Source organism: Patella vulgata, chromosome 2 (genome assembly GCF_932274485.2).
Source record: "Patella vulgata chromosome 2, xgPatVulg1.2, whole genome shotgun sequence".
Taxonomy (NCBI): domain Eukaryota; kingdom Metazoa; phylum Mollusca; class Gastropoda; family Patellidae; genus Patella; species Patella vulgata.
Window position 1 is genome coordinate 74,631,085 of NC_065880.2, and position 16,361 is coordinate 74,647,445.

The window sequence follows — 16,361 nt, forward strand, 5'->3', positions numbered from 1 at the left end:
AATTAAATAAATGTTTTCTGTTCTTTACAATTGAAAATTTACAAACATCAACGAATCATGATTGATGAATCTCTTTTTACCTGAAGATCTCTAGGTATACCTAAGTGTACACCCAGGGTATACCTAAGTTCACACCCACGGTATACCTTAGTTCAACCCAGGGTATACCCTAATTCACACCCAGGGTATACCTAAGTAGTAAGTTCACAGGGTATACCTTAGTTTACACCCAGGGTATACCCAAGTGTACACCAAGGGTATACCTAAGATCACACCAGGGTATACCCAAGGGTATACCTAAGATCACACCAGGGTGTACCCAAGTGTACGCTCAGGGTATACCTAGGGGTATACCTAAGATCACACCCAGGGTATAACTAAGTTCACACCCAGGTTATATATACCTAAGTGTACACTCAGGTTATACCTAAGTGTACACTGGGTATACCTTAGTTTAAACCCAGGGTATACCCAAATTCACACCAGGGTATACCTAAGTAGTAAGTTCACAACCAAGGGTATACCTTAGTTTACACACACGGTATAACTAAATATGAATGAAATGAAATGTATTGGGGTTTAGAGTCATATTGCTCTTTTCCGACTGGGCTAATGAAGACGAGCGTACGCCATACAACGTACTGTGAAGGAAATGTTGCCCGGACAGATGCGCTACGACGTGCGCGTATATCGTATTCCTACTAAGGGATCTTTTAAATGCACGCCAATGTGTACAAGGGACCTCGGGTTTCCGTCACATTCAAATAACTATACATTGAAATCACAAAGGAATATCCCGATTGGCTTTCTTGGCCAACGCAGGGATCGAACACGGGATCTCCATGTACCTAATCGTACACGCCAATGTGTACACAGGACCACTGTTTGCCGTACCATTCAAGTGACTATACGCTTCCCCTTGCCAGGCCCTCTGTCCAGCCCTACTAAGGAGGTGAAATCACACCGGAATATCGCGAGAAACTTTCTTGGCCAACATAGGGATCGAACACGGGACCTCCAGGTTAGCGACGGTTACAGCTGAAAGAAAGAATCACGATTAATGCATCTCTTTTTACCTGAAGATCTATAGGTAAACCCAAATGTATACCCAGATGTATACCTAGGGTATACCGAAGTGTGCACTCAGGGTATACCCATGTGTAGCCCTAACTGTCACGTGTCACATTAAAAGAGATGAGTCACCCGTGATATATACAGCGGTATCTTTGTTTTCATTTTAGATTTCAGCATGGAGGAGGAAGTAGACGAAAGGGAAGAGAAATATCAGGCTCTGCAAGAATTTGTGTTTAAAAAACTAGTCTCTATTCAAAAAAGATTAAATGTTGTTGAAAATGATTCAAAGGATTTCAGAGGCAAATTAAAAGAATTACAAGAAGGTTTTACTTCTGTGAAGGAAAGACCAGACGAGACCAGAAGTTTGGAAAACAACAAAGTAGAAATGACGGAATAGAAAATAGAGGACATGCAGGTGTCAACTAACCGCAATCTACATAAGATCAAAACTCCCCAGAAATCCTTAAATGAAATAGAAACAGCTTCCTGTCAGGTGGATAATTCAGATGATGAATTGATGCCGTTATCTCAATCTACTACTAAACTAGGGACTTCAGAAGGGAACACGTTTTCTGGTACACCATCATCGTCGACAAAAAGGTTTACAATACCCAAATGTGTGAAAGATGTTTCTGATCTGGAACTGCGGAAAAAGCTAGAAGCGACAGAACATCAAGTGAAATATGTCAGACACCGTGAAAAGCTGAGTTATTGTCAACTGGTGTATATCTAACAAAACTATACAGTTATATGGGACAACAATCACTGGTTTATTATACACAGGCACGACGTTTCGATGAGTATTCTCTTATCGTTATCAAGCACAAACTTGAGGGTCTATATATACTATTCAAAAAAAGTAGGGGATATTTGATTTTGGGGGCATAATACTAAAATATGCAAATGACTACGAAAAAAGTCACTATAGAACCTAACAGAAGAAACATTTCCAGTTACATGTGACGCCCAAACGCACCAATAGCTACCGCATGGAATGCAGGTGATGCTTGGGATCATCATGGGGGTCCAACCCAAGATTTGCACGACTCTGACTTTGAATGTTACAGTCATTGTGGCATTGAATTCCAGAAAACAAATTTTGATATGCGTCGGCTTACCCAAAATGAAAGGTTACGTGCCCTTGGCATGCTACAGATCGGCACAACACAGGCGATTGTGGCGCGGACGATGAATGTTTCTCAGTCTGTCATAAGCAGGCTATGGTCCAGATACCGTGATACACAATCTGTACAGGACAGACCACGCTCAGGTCGACCAAGGGCGACAACTCAAGCCCAGGATCGATTTATCCGTACCTTGGCCTTGAGAAATCGTGTCATCACAGCAAATCAGATCAGCGCTCGTCTTCAAACAGACACTGGTGTGAGAGTGAGTGACCAGACGATTCGGAATCGACTGCATAGGGGTCACCTTCGCGCCCGACGTCCTCGCGTGATCCCTTGTTTGAGAGATCATCACATTCAGGCAAGACGTCGTTGGTGTAGGGATCGTCAACACTGGGATAATCGACGCTGGAGCAATGTGATGTTTTCAGATGAGTCAAGGTTCACTGTTGATTTTTTGGACAGACGTAGGAGGGTGTGGCGTCGTCGAAACGAGCGCTTCCAAGACGTTAACGTCATCAGACATGATCGATTTGGGGGTGGTTCTGTTATGGTGTGGGGAGGCATCACTGTTGCTGGAAGAACGGCTTTACATGTTGTTGCAGGGCGTGTTACAGGCCAGTACTACCGGGACAACATCTTGGCAGTCCATGTTGTGCCGTTCGCACGACGTCATGGCCGCCGTTTCATCTTCCAGGATGACAACGCAAGATGTCACAGGGCCAGGATCGTTACAGGTTACCTCCAACAACAGAACATCACCACATTACCTTGGCCAGCACTGAGTCCCGACCTCTCCCCCATCGAGCATGTCTGGGACATGCTTGGACAGAGGTTACGTCAACGTCAACAACGTCCTGCCAATGTCCAAGAACTTGCTGCTGCGTTGCAACAGGAATGGGACAATCTGCACCAAAATGACCTTAGACGTCTCATTAGGAGTATGCCACGTCGGATCAATGCTTGTTTGGCAAACAGAGGAGGATTTACCCGTTACTGACTTGGTTGTGATGCTGTGGTAACTTTTCTGTTTGACCCCGGGTATCATTTTACCCTTATAATGGTCAGTCTGTGCCTTACTTAGTCTAACGATCATTTGGAATAAATCGATGAATGTGAACTTCATTTCATTTTGTCATTTGTTTCTTCGTCAGTTTCATTAGGTGACTTTAATAACACTTAAAAATCAAATATCCCCTACAGTGTTGACGATCCCTACACCAACGACGTCTTGCCTGAATGTGATGATCTCTCAAACAAGGGATCACGCGAGGACGTCGGGCGCGAAGGTGACCCCTATGCAGTCGATTTCGAATCGTCTGGCCACTCACTCTCACACCAGTGTCTGTTTGAAGACGAGCGCTGATCTGATTTGCTGTGATGACACGATTTCTCAAGGCCAAGGTACGGATAAATCGATCCTGGGCTTGAGTTGTCGCCCTTGGTCGACCTGGGCGTGGTCTGTCCTGTACAGATTGTGTATCACGGTATCTGGACCATAGCCTGCTTATGACAGACTGAGAAACATTCATCGTCCGCGCCACAACCGCCTGTGTTGTGCCGATCTGTAGCATGCCAAGGGCACGTAACCTTTCATTTTAGGTAAGCCGACGCATATCAAAATTTGTTTTCTGGTCACTAAAACAATTAAACTGATGTTTCCACCCTGGAATTCAATGCCACATTGACTGTAACATTCAAAGTCAGAGTCGTGCAAATCTTGGGTTGGACCCCCATGATGATCCCAAGCATCACATGCATTCCATGCGGTAGCTATTGGTGCGTTTGGGCGTCACATGTAATTGGAAATGTTTCTTCTGTTAGGTTCTATAGTGACATTTTTCGTAGTCATTTGCATATTTTAGTATTATGCCCCCAAAATCAAATATCCCCTACTTTTTTTGAATAGTATATATATGTACAATGCGAAACCATTCTTATTACTAATCATTAGAAGAGTTCAACCAATTAACAGACATATTTAACATCAAAGACCTGAAAAGCACCGTGTGATGACAAGGATATAGTTGTACATGAACCTTAAAACCACCCTGATATTGAAAAAGAAAAATGATTAGGGGGAAACCATACATTAAACAAACAGTATATAACAGATATAGCTTATAAACACACGGTCTTGTAAATAAAACCACATTCACAAGATGTTATGAAAACAAAGCATAATAGCACTAAGATAACACAATAAACTGATCCAAGGGTTATATATATATGGTGTATATCTATTATTGGTTGGATAAAAATAATGAAAAAGTATCGGGTAAGTTAACGTTTTTCATTTAATAATTGTGTATGTATACATATATCAAATTATATATATTGTAGTTGTTACTGTCGGGTAGAGGGATTGGGTAGCCGAATGGTCGTGCATAATAAGGTCTGTCATTGAGTCAAGAGGCGTGGTTATGAACCCACAATTGTACGTGACAAAGGGTAGTTTCTGCTGCCTGACCTCGTGGGTTTTCTCCGGGTTCCTTGCTTTCTTCCGATGACTATAGAAAGACCGTGGGTGTACGTTAAACCAACTCTTGTTGTACCAAATCTTAGATCATAAGATCTGTCATTGGGTCAATTGGCGTGGTTTCTATCCCACACTCTTGTACGGGATAATGGGCAGTTTCTTCTGCCTGACCTCGTGAGTTTTCTCCAGGTCCTCCGCTTTCTTCCTATTGCTACAGAAAGGCCTCTATGGACAAGCAATTCATTGAATAAATGTAACAAAAAAAAGGTCACGAAATGACATAGGTTGTCGGAGGTGGTAGATTTTCGTCTGCACTTTCCTTTATTTAATCTTTCAGGACGTGCGGAGCAGACCCTAAGGCTCATCAGAAATGGGGAACGGGATATGATGTGGACGAAGGCATGGAAACCACCCGGAAGTAGATTAGACTTGTTTAATTATCTCCAGGAAACCTTAAAGAATATAGCAAAGAGGAAGCGTTTGAATAATCATAATGAGTCCCTCATCATTAGTGACAAAGATAAATCAGCGACAGTAACAAATTCTTTGTAACTTTGCTATCCCATCAATACGTTCATTAACGAGTACGGCTTCTTTTTTTTAGATAAAGCTTTCATTTTTCTTTATATAAGTATTCCTTGTCATTATTATACGTCAATATATACTTGACATAGTCAACAGGACCATGGGCAAAATCTACATACACCTATGCGTATAGCACACAGCCCGCGTATACTTAGTGTGATTTAGCTTTGAAAGGACAATCCCTAAGTCAAATCGGGTTAACGAACGATGTTACCCGTAGCCATTGCTGTATTGAGTCTTTGATGGAGCGTGTCCATTCTCATCGTCCAGTAAAATCTCTCCTGAGTAAAATATAGGGCATTCTCAACGTTGAATATTGATATGGTTCATCATGTTATCTTCAGCCCAAAATGTTTTAATAGCCTCTATCGCGTTTACAGGGTTGTCAGCAGTGTTTGTAGGGGTGATAAGATGACTGATTTTTATTCTAAGCGGTATGTTACGTCACATCACACATGCATTGTTTACCTAAGAAATAGTAACGTAAACTGGTCCGAACAGAATGGCTAGATCTATTTCTTAAGGCCAACTCAAGATTTCGTCAAGGTCGCTGAGATTTAAATTAGGTTATTGCACATAATTGTTGGCAACATTGTAGGTTAAGCGTTAGGGCTAAGGTTAGGATAAGCGCTAATCCTGTTAACATCTCGTGACCTTTGACCAAACTTGAAGTTGGCCTTATGAAATAGATCTAACCGGGAAGAATTGCACCCTTTACTCATTTTACGCATTAACGTACTATTTTATGTAACCAATTTTTATCCAAACAGCTTTATTTATTCTTCTAATACTTTCAAAAAATGTTTAATTTGGAGAAGGAAAATAATTAATATTGTGAGCTAATTAACGTCCTACTGTTCTGCTCCGGCTGGGCTATAGAAGACGAACATACGCCATACAGTGTGCTATTAGGGAAATTGTGCCCGGACAGCTGCAACGCTACGACCTTATTTCCAATTCCAACTGTTAAAGGGACTATCCCGATTTGAACAGAGTCTCAAAAATAAAAGTCTGATTACGTATGAAATTTAAGCCCCAAAATATACAGGAATGGTGTATTTACATTGAATGAAAATTTCAGCTCAGAATATTAAGTTGTTTGGACGTGAGCGTCAAAACTGCTTATCCGGACACGTAACCCTTTTAAGATTTCAGGTCAGTTTTTTCGTTGGGTTACCTGATAATTGATTCCCGTTCCTTTAGAGGTCTATACAATGAATGACCGATGTGCTGTACTTGATAACGAAAGGTAAATTTCACCTACACATTATTTTTATAAAATAAAAGTCTAGTTTTATCACGACACCGCATAATACAGCTTGGGACACCAGTCTCCATTTCCAGATGAAGGCTGACAGGTTTAAGTTGTTTGAAAACGTATCACATATATTGAGTTAGTTGCTCGGGCCTAGGGTAGAGGATTTTAACGCAAAATTAGGCAGTTTTATTCTCGAAAATATTATTGAGATTGGCCCTTTAAGGGTTCTTTTACGCACACGCCAATGTGCACCCGGGTCCTCAGTTTTTTTGTCCCATCAGAACAACTTAACACTGTCCCTTGTCCAACCAGTTAAAACTATAGTGTGACACTCAACATACCAAGGTCTAATGATCAACTAATATATTGACCCTTTTCTTAATCTAAAGATACAACCGTTTGTTTGAATAGGCGCTGTGTAGTCCATGTAGTCTCGATTAACCAGATACTGAATGATCCCGCTCTATTATTGAAGAAGGTTTATACCAGGGGTCAAAGAGGTTGGCCGGGTTATTGTGATTGCTTTCTTGAGACTATTACAGAAAATCTGTAGCAAACTCGAAGGTAAGTATTAACATTATATTGGCAGTCCTGTTCTGTGGTATATGTCATGGTTACTGACAGACGGTGTAAATTATAAATAACAGGTATTTTCTATGCTTCGTTGCATAAAGTGTTATGGAGAACTAAATATTTCAAAAATGTATTAATTCATGACCTAGGACCTAGGTAGGCCTACGCGTCCCATTACATTTGCATTAGATCGATTCGCTGGCGAAAACTGCGTGGAAACGCCTCGAAATCGCGTACATGGAAAACGGGTCTTAAAATGGAAGTACATGTAATTTTGATTTTTTTTCTGTGCTTCTTGGCATACCGTATGTAACGGTCCGACGTCGATAAATCTGGTCAAGTAAACCCTGTTACGATTCAACGGTTCTTTTGCACTACATTTATACCTGATGAAATTCCACAGTTTCTAAGGCAATGTTCTAGAGTTAATACTTTTAAAAGCCAAATTAAGGCGTTCGTTTTGAAATTATTTTATAATGTGTAGACCAGCCTGTATGGCTTACTGGTGTCTATTTTCGCGTTACTCTTCATGTGTGAAATATATCGCTATTTGTAAAGCCCCTAGATGAGCACCCATTAGGTTTTTTTTGTTGCCCTGTATATAATTGAATAGGTCATAATCCAGCGGTCTAAAGTATTATGGACAACTAAATGGTTCAAAAATGTATTCCGGAAAACTGGTCATTGTTCATGGCTTAGATTTGAAGCAATTTGGATTTATATGTATTTTTGAGAATAGATAACCTTTCTTCTTCTCTCATTTGACAATATGCAAGATTAATATAAGCTGATAAATAGTTTAACACGAATTTTGCAGATGGCTGAATATATACGACCTGCATTTGCGATAATTTTACCAAATCTTGGAGGTTTTGCTGGGTTTTTGGCCATAAACAATCCCAATTGGTATAAGGTTAGTAGTATTTTGAGATCATTTCAATATGAAGAATTGAGATAAATAAATATTCCAAAACACGAAAATAATCATGTTTATTTTGACTTTGTGGCGTACAACACCGATGACCTTTAAACTGGTAATACGGATTTTTTTAAAATAATTTTTTGTATATTTTGTTGTGTACTGTGTCCTAGTATAATTCTTTATTAACCCACATAGCTGCACAATCTATTATTTCAGAATCTAAATAAACCATCATGGAGACCTCCAAATTGGGTAACTCCTCCGGCGTGGACATATCTTTACTGCACTATGGGATATGCTTCCTATTTAGTTTGGCGAGATGGTGGAGGATTTAATGGCGAGGCAAGACTTCCTTTAGCCGTCTTTGGTACTCAGCTGGCGTTAAATTGGGTTTGGACTCCACTTTTCTTTGGTGCCAAGAAACTAGGTCTGGTATGTAGTATAATCATTCTATTCTTCGTTGTATTCCGAGTACCGCGGTAGCTCAGTGAATAAGCTGCACAGAACGGAGCGCCCAACAAGGAACAGTGTCTAGTCGCACGGAAAAATCGACGAAGATCCGTAAAAGAACCCTTGACAACTGAATTCGGAATGGGAGGAGGCCGTGGTGCCGCTGTTCGGGCACAATTTCCCTCGTGGCACGGCGTATGGCCGTTTTCATTAACCCAGTCGATACGGAAAGGTAGGAAGTTAAATCCTTTTTCATTTCGTTGTATTCCGGATGTTTCTGTCGATTCCAGATAATGGCGTACTTGATCATCATACTCGACCATTTAACCTAGAAAGTGTGTTGAAGCTATCCGATTGGCAGATTAATCGAATACTCATTTGGCGACTAAGTATAACTGGTCGGGATGTCACGTAAGTCTGACAGGCCGGAGTAGATACGAGTATTCATTCGTAAGATGACGTAGAAAGGTTTTTTTCCAAGGATTCACTGGGCAGATGTCGGGCTTTGAGCATACACTTGGTACACAGAGTTATATATGATATAAATGTGTCTTCTCTTTTCTTACAGGCAACCATTGAAATAGGAGCATTATGGGGCGCTATCGTTGCCACAATTATCACATTTAATCCCATCAATAAAACTGCCAGTTATCTGCTGCTGCCTTATCTAGGATGGGTATCTCTGGCTACCTGTATTAATTATAGTATCTGGAAGAACAATAAGGATAGACGTGATTAAATTATTAATATAGTTACTAAGTGTAAGTTGATGGTTAAGAGCGAGACAGCAAGTAATATCAGTTGTATCAATGTATTACGCCAACGTCTTGCTGGAAACAGTTAAACAACTTAAAGTACACAAACTATCCCACATGTGCATTTCATTGAAATCATGAAGCGATTACAATAATTCCTTCAGGTATAAATAATGTAAGATTGACTCGTTGGTCGTGCTGTTATTTGAAGTGCAGGTACAGCAATATGAAAGATGACGTAACATTTGCATTTTAAAATATCACTAATTTTGAAGTATTTCCATACAAGGGTTTCATTTTGTTTATTTGCCATAGATAAGCCATAAAAATATACATTTTAATGAAGTCATATACATCCCTAATTGTAAAATTTAAAATGGCACTTTAGTACCAACTGGGCCACATTACGCAAATATTTAAGTGGAATCCCTAATTGTAAATCAGTATAGATGTTATCAGTGTAATATTATTCTTATATTAATGACAACTAATCTCTGTCCAAGATGGCGGCCATATCATGCTTGATTCCTGGGCCATAGAAGGGCTAAGCCAGTACCTCTTGTCTGGGATACGCCACCACTACAAATGTCTGGCAATTACATAGCTCTGTCGGGGGTACATTGTACATTGATATCTGAAATATAGTAGAAAATTGGTACACTTTTCAGCTAGGTTGACCCCCCGGGCTCCTGGTCTACTAGCGATGCCACCGAGAGTTGACTATGGTCTGGATATGTTAATTAATGTCTAATTAATAATTTAGATAACAATTCCGGCCTGAAGAAAGATCTGCAATAAGCAGATTTAGCTCTTGCATAATGTATGTTTAAGTTGAATTGAAAGTTTCTATAAGATATATACTCTTCAAAAAAAGTAGGGGATATTGAAATGCAAATACCTATGCAGGTTGCGATATGATAAATAGTCATGGACATTTGACATGCTTTCAGAGTATGTTCACAGATGAAGAACGTATTGGACCAACAGAACCATTGAGCTGCACATGTGACACGCAACAGCTCCATACGCGTGGGAGGGGTTCATTGTTAAATTTAAGACTTCAAGGAAGAGTTGATGAAAACTGCCGCGTGCTGGTTTATCTATCCATGTTTGCTTTCCTATCGGTTCTTGCATAAGATTTACTGTTTAACGTATCTTTGCTTTAGTGTGTTACGTTTAATTTAATCGGGAGATGTATTCGTCGATGTCAACGTCAACCGACAACACTGCAAGAATTGGCCTTGACACTACAAGAGGAGTGGGTCAGATTGCCCCAAATTGTAATTGGACGGTTGATTAGGAGCGTGCCACGACGAATTGCTGAATGTCTGAGGATTGGTGGAGCAATTACTCATTTTTAAGACAAAAATCAAAAACGTCCATTTTCACTTTTGACGGTGTATCTCTTTGCGAGTGAAATTGGGCCGTCAGATAAGCCGCCCATATGAACAGTTTATGTTCATGTGTAGGCAATTGGCCTGTTATTAACGTACACTGGTTACCTCTAATAAAAACAGTTGTGCATTTCCGCAGTTTTGTATTGTTTCTGAATATCCCCTACTTTTTTTGAAGAGTATATTTTAATAATGTTATTTACATTCGGTGGACCATTATATAAATGATATATTTATAATAAAGTTATTTACATCTGAATTTTAATTGTTTGTTAAATACGCCCCTACGCATGGCTAGAGTTGAGCGATTGCAACGAAACTTGTTAAGATATCTAGTGAAGGCGTGCAAGGATTGGTTGTGCCCTGAGCTAGGACCTTGATTTGTATGCTGAGCTAAAACATCTATTTAAGGATGACATGTTTGTGTCATTTGACGTGATGGCTCTGGAGATTGTCAATCCAAAGGGGAATTCATTGCATATAAAATAATATGTTGCCTTTAATCGCTGTCCATTTACCATAAATATCGAACCCCAAGTCTGGGACTATCACCCGCTCACTTCTTTTTCCGCAGTTTAGTCCCAGAATCTGTTGTACGTTTAAGTTACTCGCATTTTCCACGTCCGCTCACTATCATATTTATCAGCATACACATTAAGCGCTCCCTAATGAAAAGAGGTCAGACAATCTCCGTGCAACCTTTGACGTCATTCGAGCAGACAGTTCTAAATCGGAAGACTGACAATTAGTGACACCCTCTCATTTTTGTCCTGTACGCGCTCCTTGGGTGGTTTTCAGGGAATCCAGTATTTTATTTGAAATAACAATCCAATCAATACTTTTGTGGGAATTTTGATATTTATCCTATTCATTTTATACCCCTTCGAATGGATGCCCATTCCACTCCCTGCTTGCCACTGGATTTCGAACTAGTTCCAGTTTACCACCCTTGGACATAATACATCAAATTTGGTATTGTACGCTTTGGAACCATGCTTATTGAAACCTGATTGGTTAGTGTTCACTGAGTTATTGCCCGTTGGCATTTTTCATCTGATTTAAGTGAATCGAAACACCCGAAACTACTTTTTAATTTAATTTAAACAATATTTTTTAATATATTCAGAATATCGGAATGGGATAGGAGAATATGCTTAGCCTATGTAAATTCCCTCTCTTTAAAAAAGAATTGAGAAAGTTAACGCCTACTGTCTGAGTCTTGGTAAATTTTAAACGGATTTCTTCGATTATGAACAAACTACTTAACTTTGGTTATTATAAACTTACCTGTGTGTTTGTAATGAACTCCCGTTCGATAAAATCCATTGCACAACTAATTATCACAACGATGAAAACAAGTTCTCTCTTGAAAAATTGAAATATCACAAACTTTTCCCAGAGAAAAATACCAATATGGAAGATGGTTACGTCACTCTGCGGAAGATATCATTTCGTATTAGGGGTGACAGAAATTCAAGTACAATTACGACAAGAATCCATGACCACTCGGACCAAAGACCACCCGGTTCAAGACCAGTCGGACCAACTGATAGACCACTCAGCCCAAACAAATAGACTACTCGGACCATACAAAAAGACTATTCGGACCCAACAGAAAGACGACTCGGACCAATAATAAAGTGTTGTTTTAATAAATTGATAATTGCGTTTGTTTTAATATGATTACTCGAACCAATAATAAAGTGTTATTTTAATAAATTGATAATTGTGTTTATTTTAATATGACTACTCGAACCAATAATAAAGTGTTATTTGAATAAATTGCTAATTGTGTGTGTTTTAATATGACTACTCGAACTAATAATAACGTGTTGTTTGAATAAATTGATAATTGTATTCCAAATCGCAAAATATCGAGAACCACACTTGTAGTCACGTTTAAAAAGGGGCATATAAACGTCCGGTCTTCGTATTATTATGTGCTGTTTATATTAACGCATCAAGGGCGGATAACTTGAAAACGTGTCTCCCCCCCCCCCCCATATATAGTAACCCAGGGGTTAGTGGGGTAGAACGGAATGAAACCACTGGGGATACCGCGAATGTGGAAAAAGTAAAATTAGGCTATCAGACAAGAACAGTATACCCGTATATGTAGAAACTGTCAAAAGTCTGGACATACCGAGTCTCATTGCAAGAGTAAAGAAAAATTAGATTGATATTTTTTTTTGGCACCATTATTAATTAATTTTAAAACTAATCGTTGATTTATTTTCCGTACACAAAATTGAACCAAAGAACTCTAAATATAATAATTCCGTATAAGAATTATTTGCCTCTTTGTATTGTGATTTAATAATAAATAAATAGCATATTGTCTAGCCTTATAATATAATTTAATTGGTCCGACTGGTCTTGTTTTGGTCCGACTGGTCTTAGTCCGAGTAGTCTTTGGTCCGAGTGGTCTGGATACCTACGACAATTGGCATTGAGTTTGAGCGTTCACACACATAACTACCCGCATTCCTGTATTTAGTTACCGTCTTTTACATTCTAGTAAAATCTCTGCAAATTTTATAGCTTTACTTTTTGAAATATTTTGTTCTAATTATTTTATTAGCGACTCGGATGGGATTATTTACTTTTGAACACGCATGCCACACAAACACAACTATACATTCGTTTTACGCGCTTTATCACACTTCGGTCAAAACTGTCGAATCGAGAATTAATGTTCCGCTTCTTACGGGGTCATACGGGCTTAGTAGCATTATATACCCACCCGGGCACCAAATAGACACGCTGGGGGCTGCCGCAACACACTTAAAGATGTTACTGAAGCGGTTATTATTCGATCGAAAGAATGCGTATAAAATTAAAAATACACTCAGAGAATTCGGAGGTAAGCTTCATGATCCTTGTTAAATTATTTATAATATAAAGAAGATAGGATATTTATAGTTTATACATGACTTTATTTTTACGAGTATCCGTGCAATCAGTGATATTTTAGTTGTGAAGAAAATTTGATAGACTGGCGATCAATGGTTTCCATATAAATCTCCTATGTAATTGCCTTCAATTGATATTTTTCGTCGCCCAAACCCATATACGATCAAAATGATCGCGCTGTCAAACTATCTTTCAATGTTAACCAACCCCCGCAACAGGTATATTGGATTCGACCAATACGTCACGAAGACATTGTTGACATCGACTCTGTCGAAATTACAAGTAAATTTTCAAATTTTTCAAGAGAGAACTTGTTCTCATCGTTGTGATAATTAGTTGTGCAATGGATTTTATCGAACGGGAGTTCATTACAAACACACAGGTAAGTTTATAATAACCAAAGTTAAGTAGTTTGTTCATAATCGAAGAAATCCGTTTAAAATTTACGATGGTTCACACAGTAGTTTTTTTTAAGTACGATCGGCATGAAACTTGGTATGGTTGTTCCTTTGACCTGCGTATGGCTCTATTCGATTTTTTTTAACTACCGTCACAATTCGATGATGGCGGCGATGAAGTTATGTTCGGTTCCCGGTGCCCTCCGTGTGAATTCATGAGTATGATAAATGAAGAGCAGTATTTGAATGATATAAATACACGTACCTTGATTAATGTGATAAATGTTTGTCATTTTTAGTGACAAAATTCAGAACTATGTATGTGTACACTCAACACAAACTAGGCCATATCGATAAAAAGTTCACCACAATTTTTAACCGATGTCAATATTTGCTTTCTAGTATTTCGGCGCTTTGTGTATTCCATAGCGCAGTGGTAGACTTTTAACCTAGACTACGCTGTCGGACGGGTTCAAAGGTTGAAATATCGGTTCAAAATGGAAAGTTGATTGACGATTGGGACTAATTCCCAGTCTATTAAAGAAAATCTCTAGCAAACTCGAAGGTAAGTATTCACATTATGTTGTCAATATGTGTGTGGAATATGTCATATTTTTTATTATATAGTTTCTGGCAGGTATTTTAAGATACACATAAATTTCTGCGCTTCGTTGCATAATGGTCTAATTTATTACGGAGAACTAAAGGGTTCAAAAATGTATTCAGTAAAAAAACCCAACAAACATAATATACTTAATATCCTTTCTGGAGAACAAATTTTAATAACTTTTACTCTTATTTGACAATATGCAAGATTTAAATTTAAATGGTAAATAGCTGAACTCGAATTTTGCAGATGGCTGAGTATCTAAGACCAGCATGTGCTATAATTCTACCAAATCTGGGTGGTTTTGCTGGGTTGTTCGTAACCCGCAGCAGTAACAGTCGGAATTGGTATCAGGTTAGTATTCTTGGATCATATTTGCTATAACTTTTTAGAATGCAGCTGGATAAATATTCCAAAACATGACGATAGTCACGTTTTCTGAACCAAACTGTGTGACCTTTGACATCGTGTCGTAAAACATGTAGACGTTTATTAACCCACATATTTGCACATTTAATTATTTCAGAATTTAAATAAACCATCATGGAGACCCTCAGGTGGGGTAATTGGTCCAATATGGACATACCTTTACTGCACTATGGGATATGCTTCCTATTTAGTTTGGCGGGATGGTGGAGGATTTGATGGCAGAGCAAGACTTCCTTTAGCGGTCTTTGGCGCCCAGCTGGCGTTAAACTGGGCATGGACCCCCATATTCTTCGGTGCCAAGAAATTGGATCTGGTATGTAATAAATGATTTCTGTTCTTGTTTGATAAGAATTTTGCTCTGTGACAAATTAATTACTGTAGCTATGCGGACATTGTTAAGTGGCATTAAACAGTAACCTTCTAAAACATTTGATAAAGTTTTCGTAGTTTTCCAAATGTTTCCGCAAGCTGCCATTTAGCCCCAGCAGAGTATGTAAGCCATCTGGTTGGCTGGAAAACAAAATCAAATATATTCAAATTTTAACCAATCATGTACTGCATCGGTCTTTATGTCGACTATTGAATGCTGGGTAGCGAGACTTGTGTGGAAAATGGGGGGTGGGATGGCATAGTGTCTAGATAATAAAAACAGAAAACTTGTCTGTGATATCACTCTCGCAGGAAGCGGGTGTTAAATACAATAGAAGAATGTCAGGGCTGAATCGAGAGGGGTGCAAACGTCACTCTTAAGAGCCACCAGGATTCACTGGACAGTTTTCCAGCTATACACAAGGCCATAATACTGCCCGACATATAGAATATTTAGAAATATATATATATACAGGTGAAATATAAATATTGATATCTTTTATTTTTCAGGCAACCATCGACATAGTAGCATTATGGGGCTCTATCGTGGCCACAATTGTCACTTTCAAACCAATTAATAAAACTGCCAGTTATCTTCTCCTACCCTATCTAGGTTGGATATCTGTGGTTAGCTGTATTAATTATTATATCTGGATGAACAATAAAAATAGACAGGATTGAATTATCGCTCATGTTTTAGTATTCACTCGACACAAACTAAGTCATTTCGGGATTTACATATAGTTTAATAATTCGGTTGCGCGTAGGGGTCTTTAGCAGTGGGAGAAAACCGGAGGACCCAGAGAAAACCCACGATGTTGGACAGGCGATCCTACACGTTATAACGTACAACACCGCGAGGAATCGAAATCCCGCCAGTTGACTCATTGACAGACCTTATGATACAGCGCGCACGTACTAACCATTCGGCCATCCAACCCCCCTTAGCTTATACAATGATTACATATTGTATATTTGCCATAAAAATACGGCGTATAGTAAGTTTTCTTGAAAATGATTTTTCAGCAAAG

General features: G+C 38.9%; 2 protein-coding genes across 2 annotated transcripts; both read left to right on the top strand.

Annotated features, from left to right (window-relative positions):
- Window positions 1-6,951: 6,951 nt before the first annotated feature.
- LOC126809523 (translocator protein) lies at window positions 6,952-10,818 on the top strand. The gene is made up of 4 exons (XM_050534149.2): window positions 6,952-7,084; window positions 7,911-8,006; window positions 8,232-8,447; window positions 9,034-10,818. Exons 2-4 carry the CDS (start codon window positions 7,911-7,913, stop codon window positions 9,202-9,204), a joined length of 483 nt encoding a protein of 160 aa, XP_050390106.1. The 5' UTR covers window positions 6,952-7,084; the 3' UTR covers window positions 9,205-10,818.
- Window positions 10,819-14,366: 3,548 nt separating this feature from the next.
- Window positions 14,367-16,017, top strand: LOC126809522 (translocator protein). Its single transcript, XM_050534148.2, has 4 exons — window positions 14,367-14,490; window positions 14,782-14,886; window positions 15,059-15,274; window positions 15,841-16,017. Exons 2-4 carry the CDS (start codon window positions 14,782-14,784, stop codon window positions 16,009-16,011), a joined length of 492 nt encoding a protein of 163 aa, XP_050390105.2. The 5' UTR covers window positions 14,367-14,490; the 3' UTR covers window positions 16,012-16,017.
- Window positions 16,018-16,361: the final 344 nt, after the last annotated feature.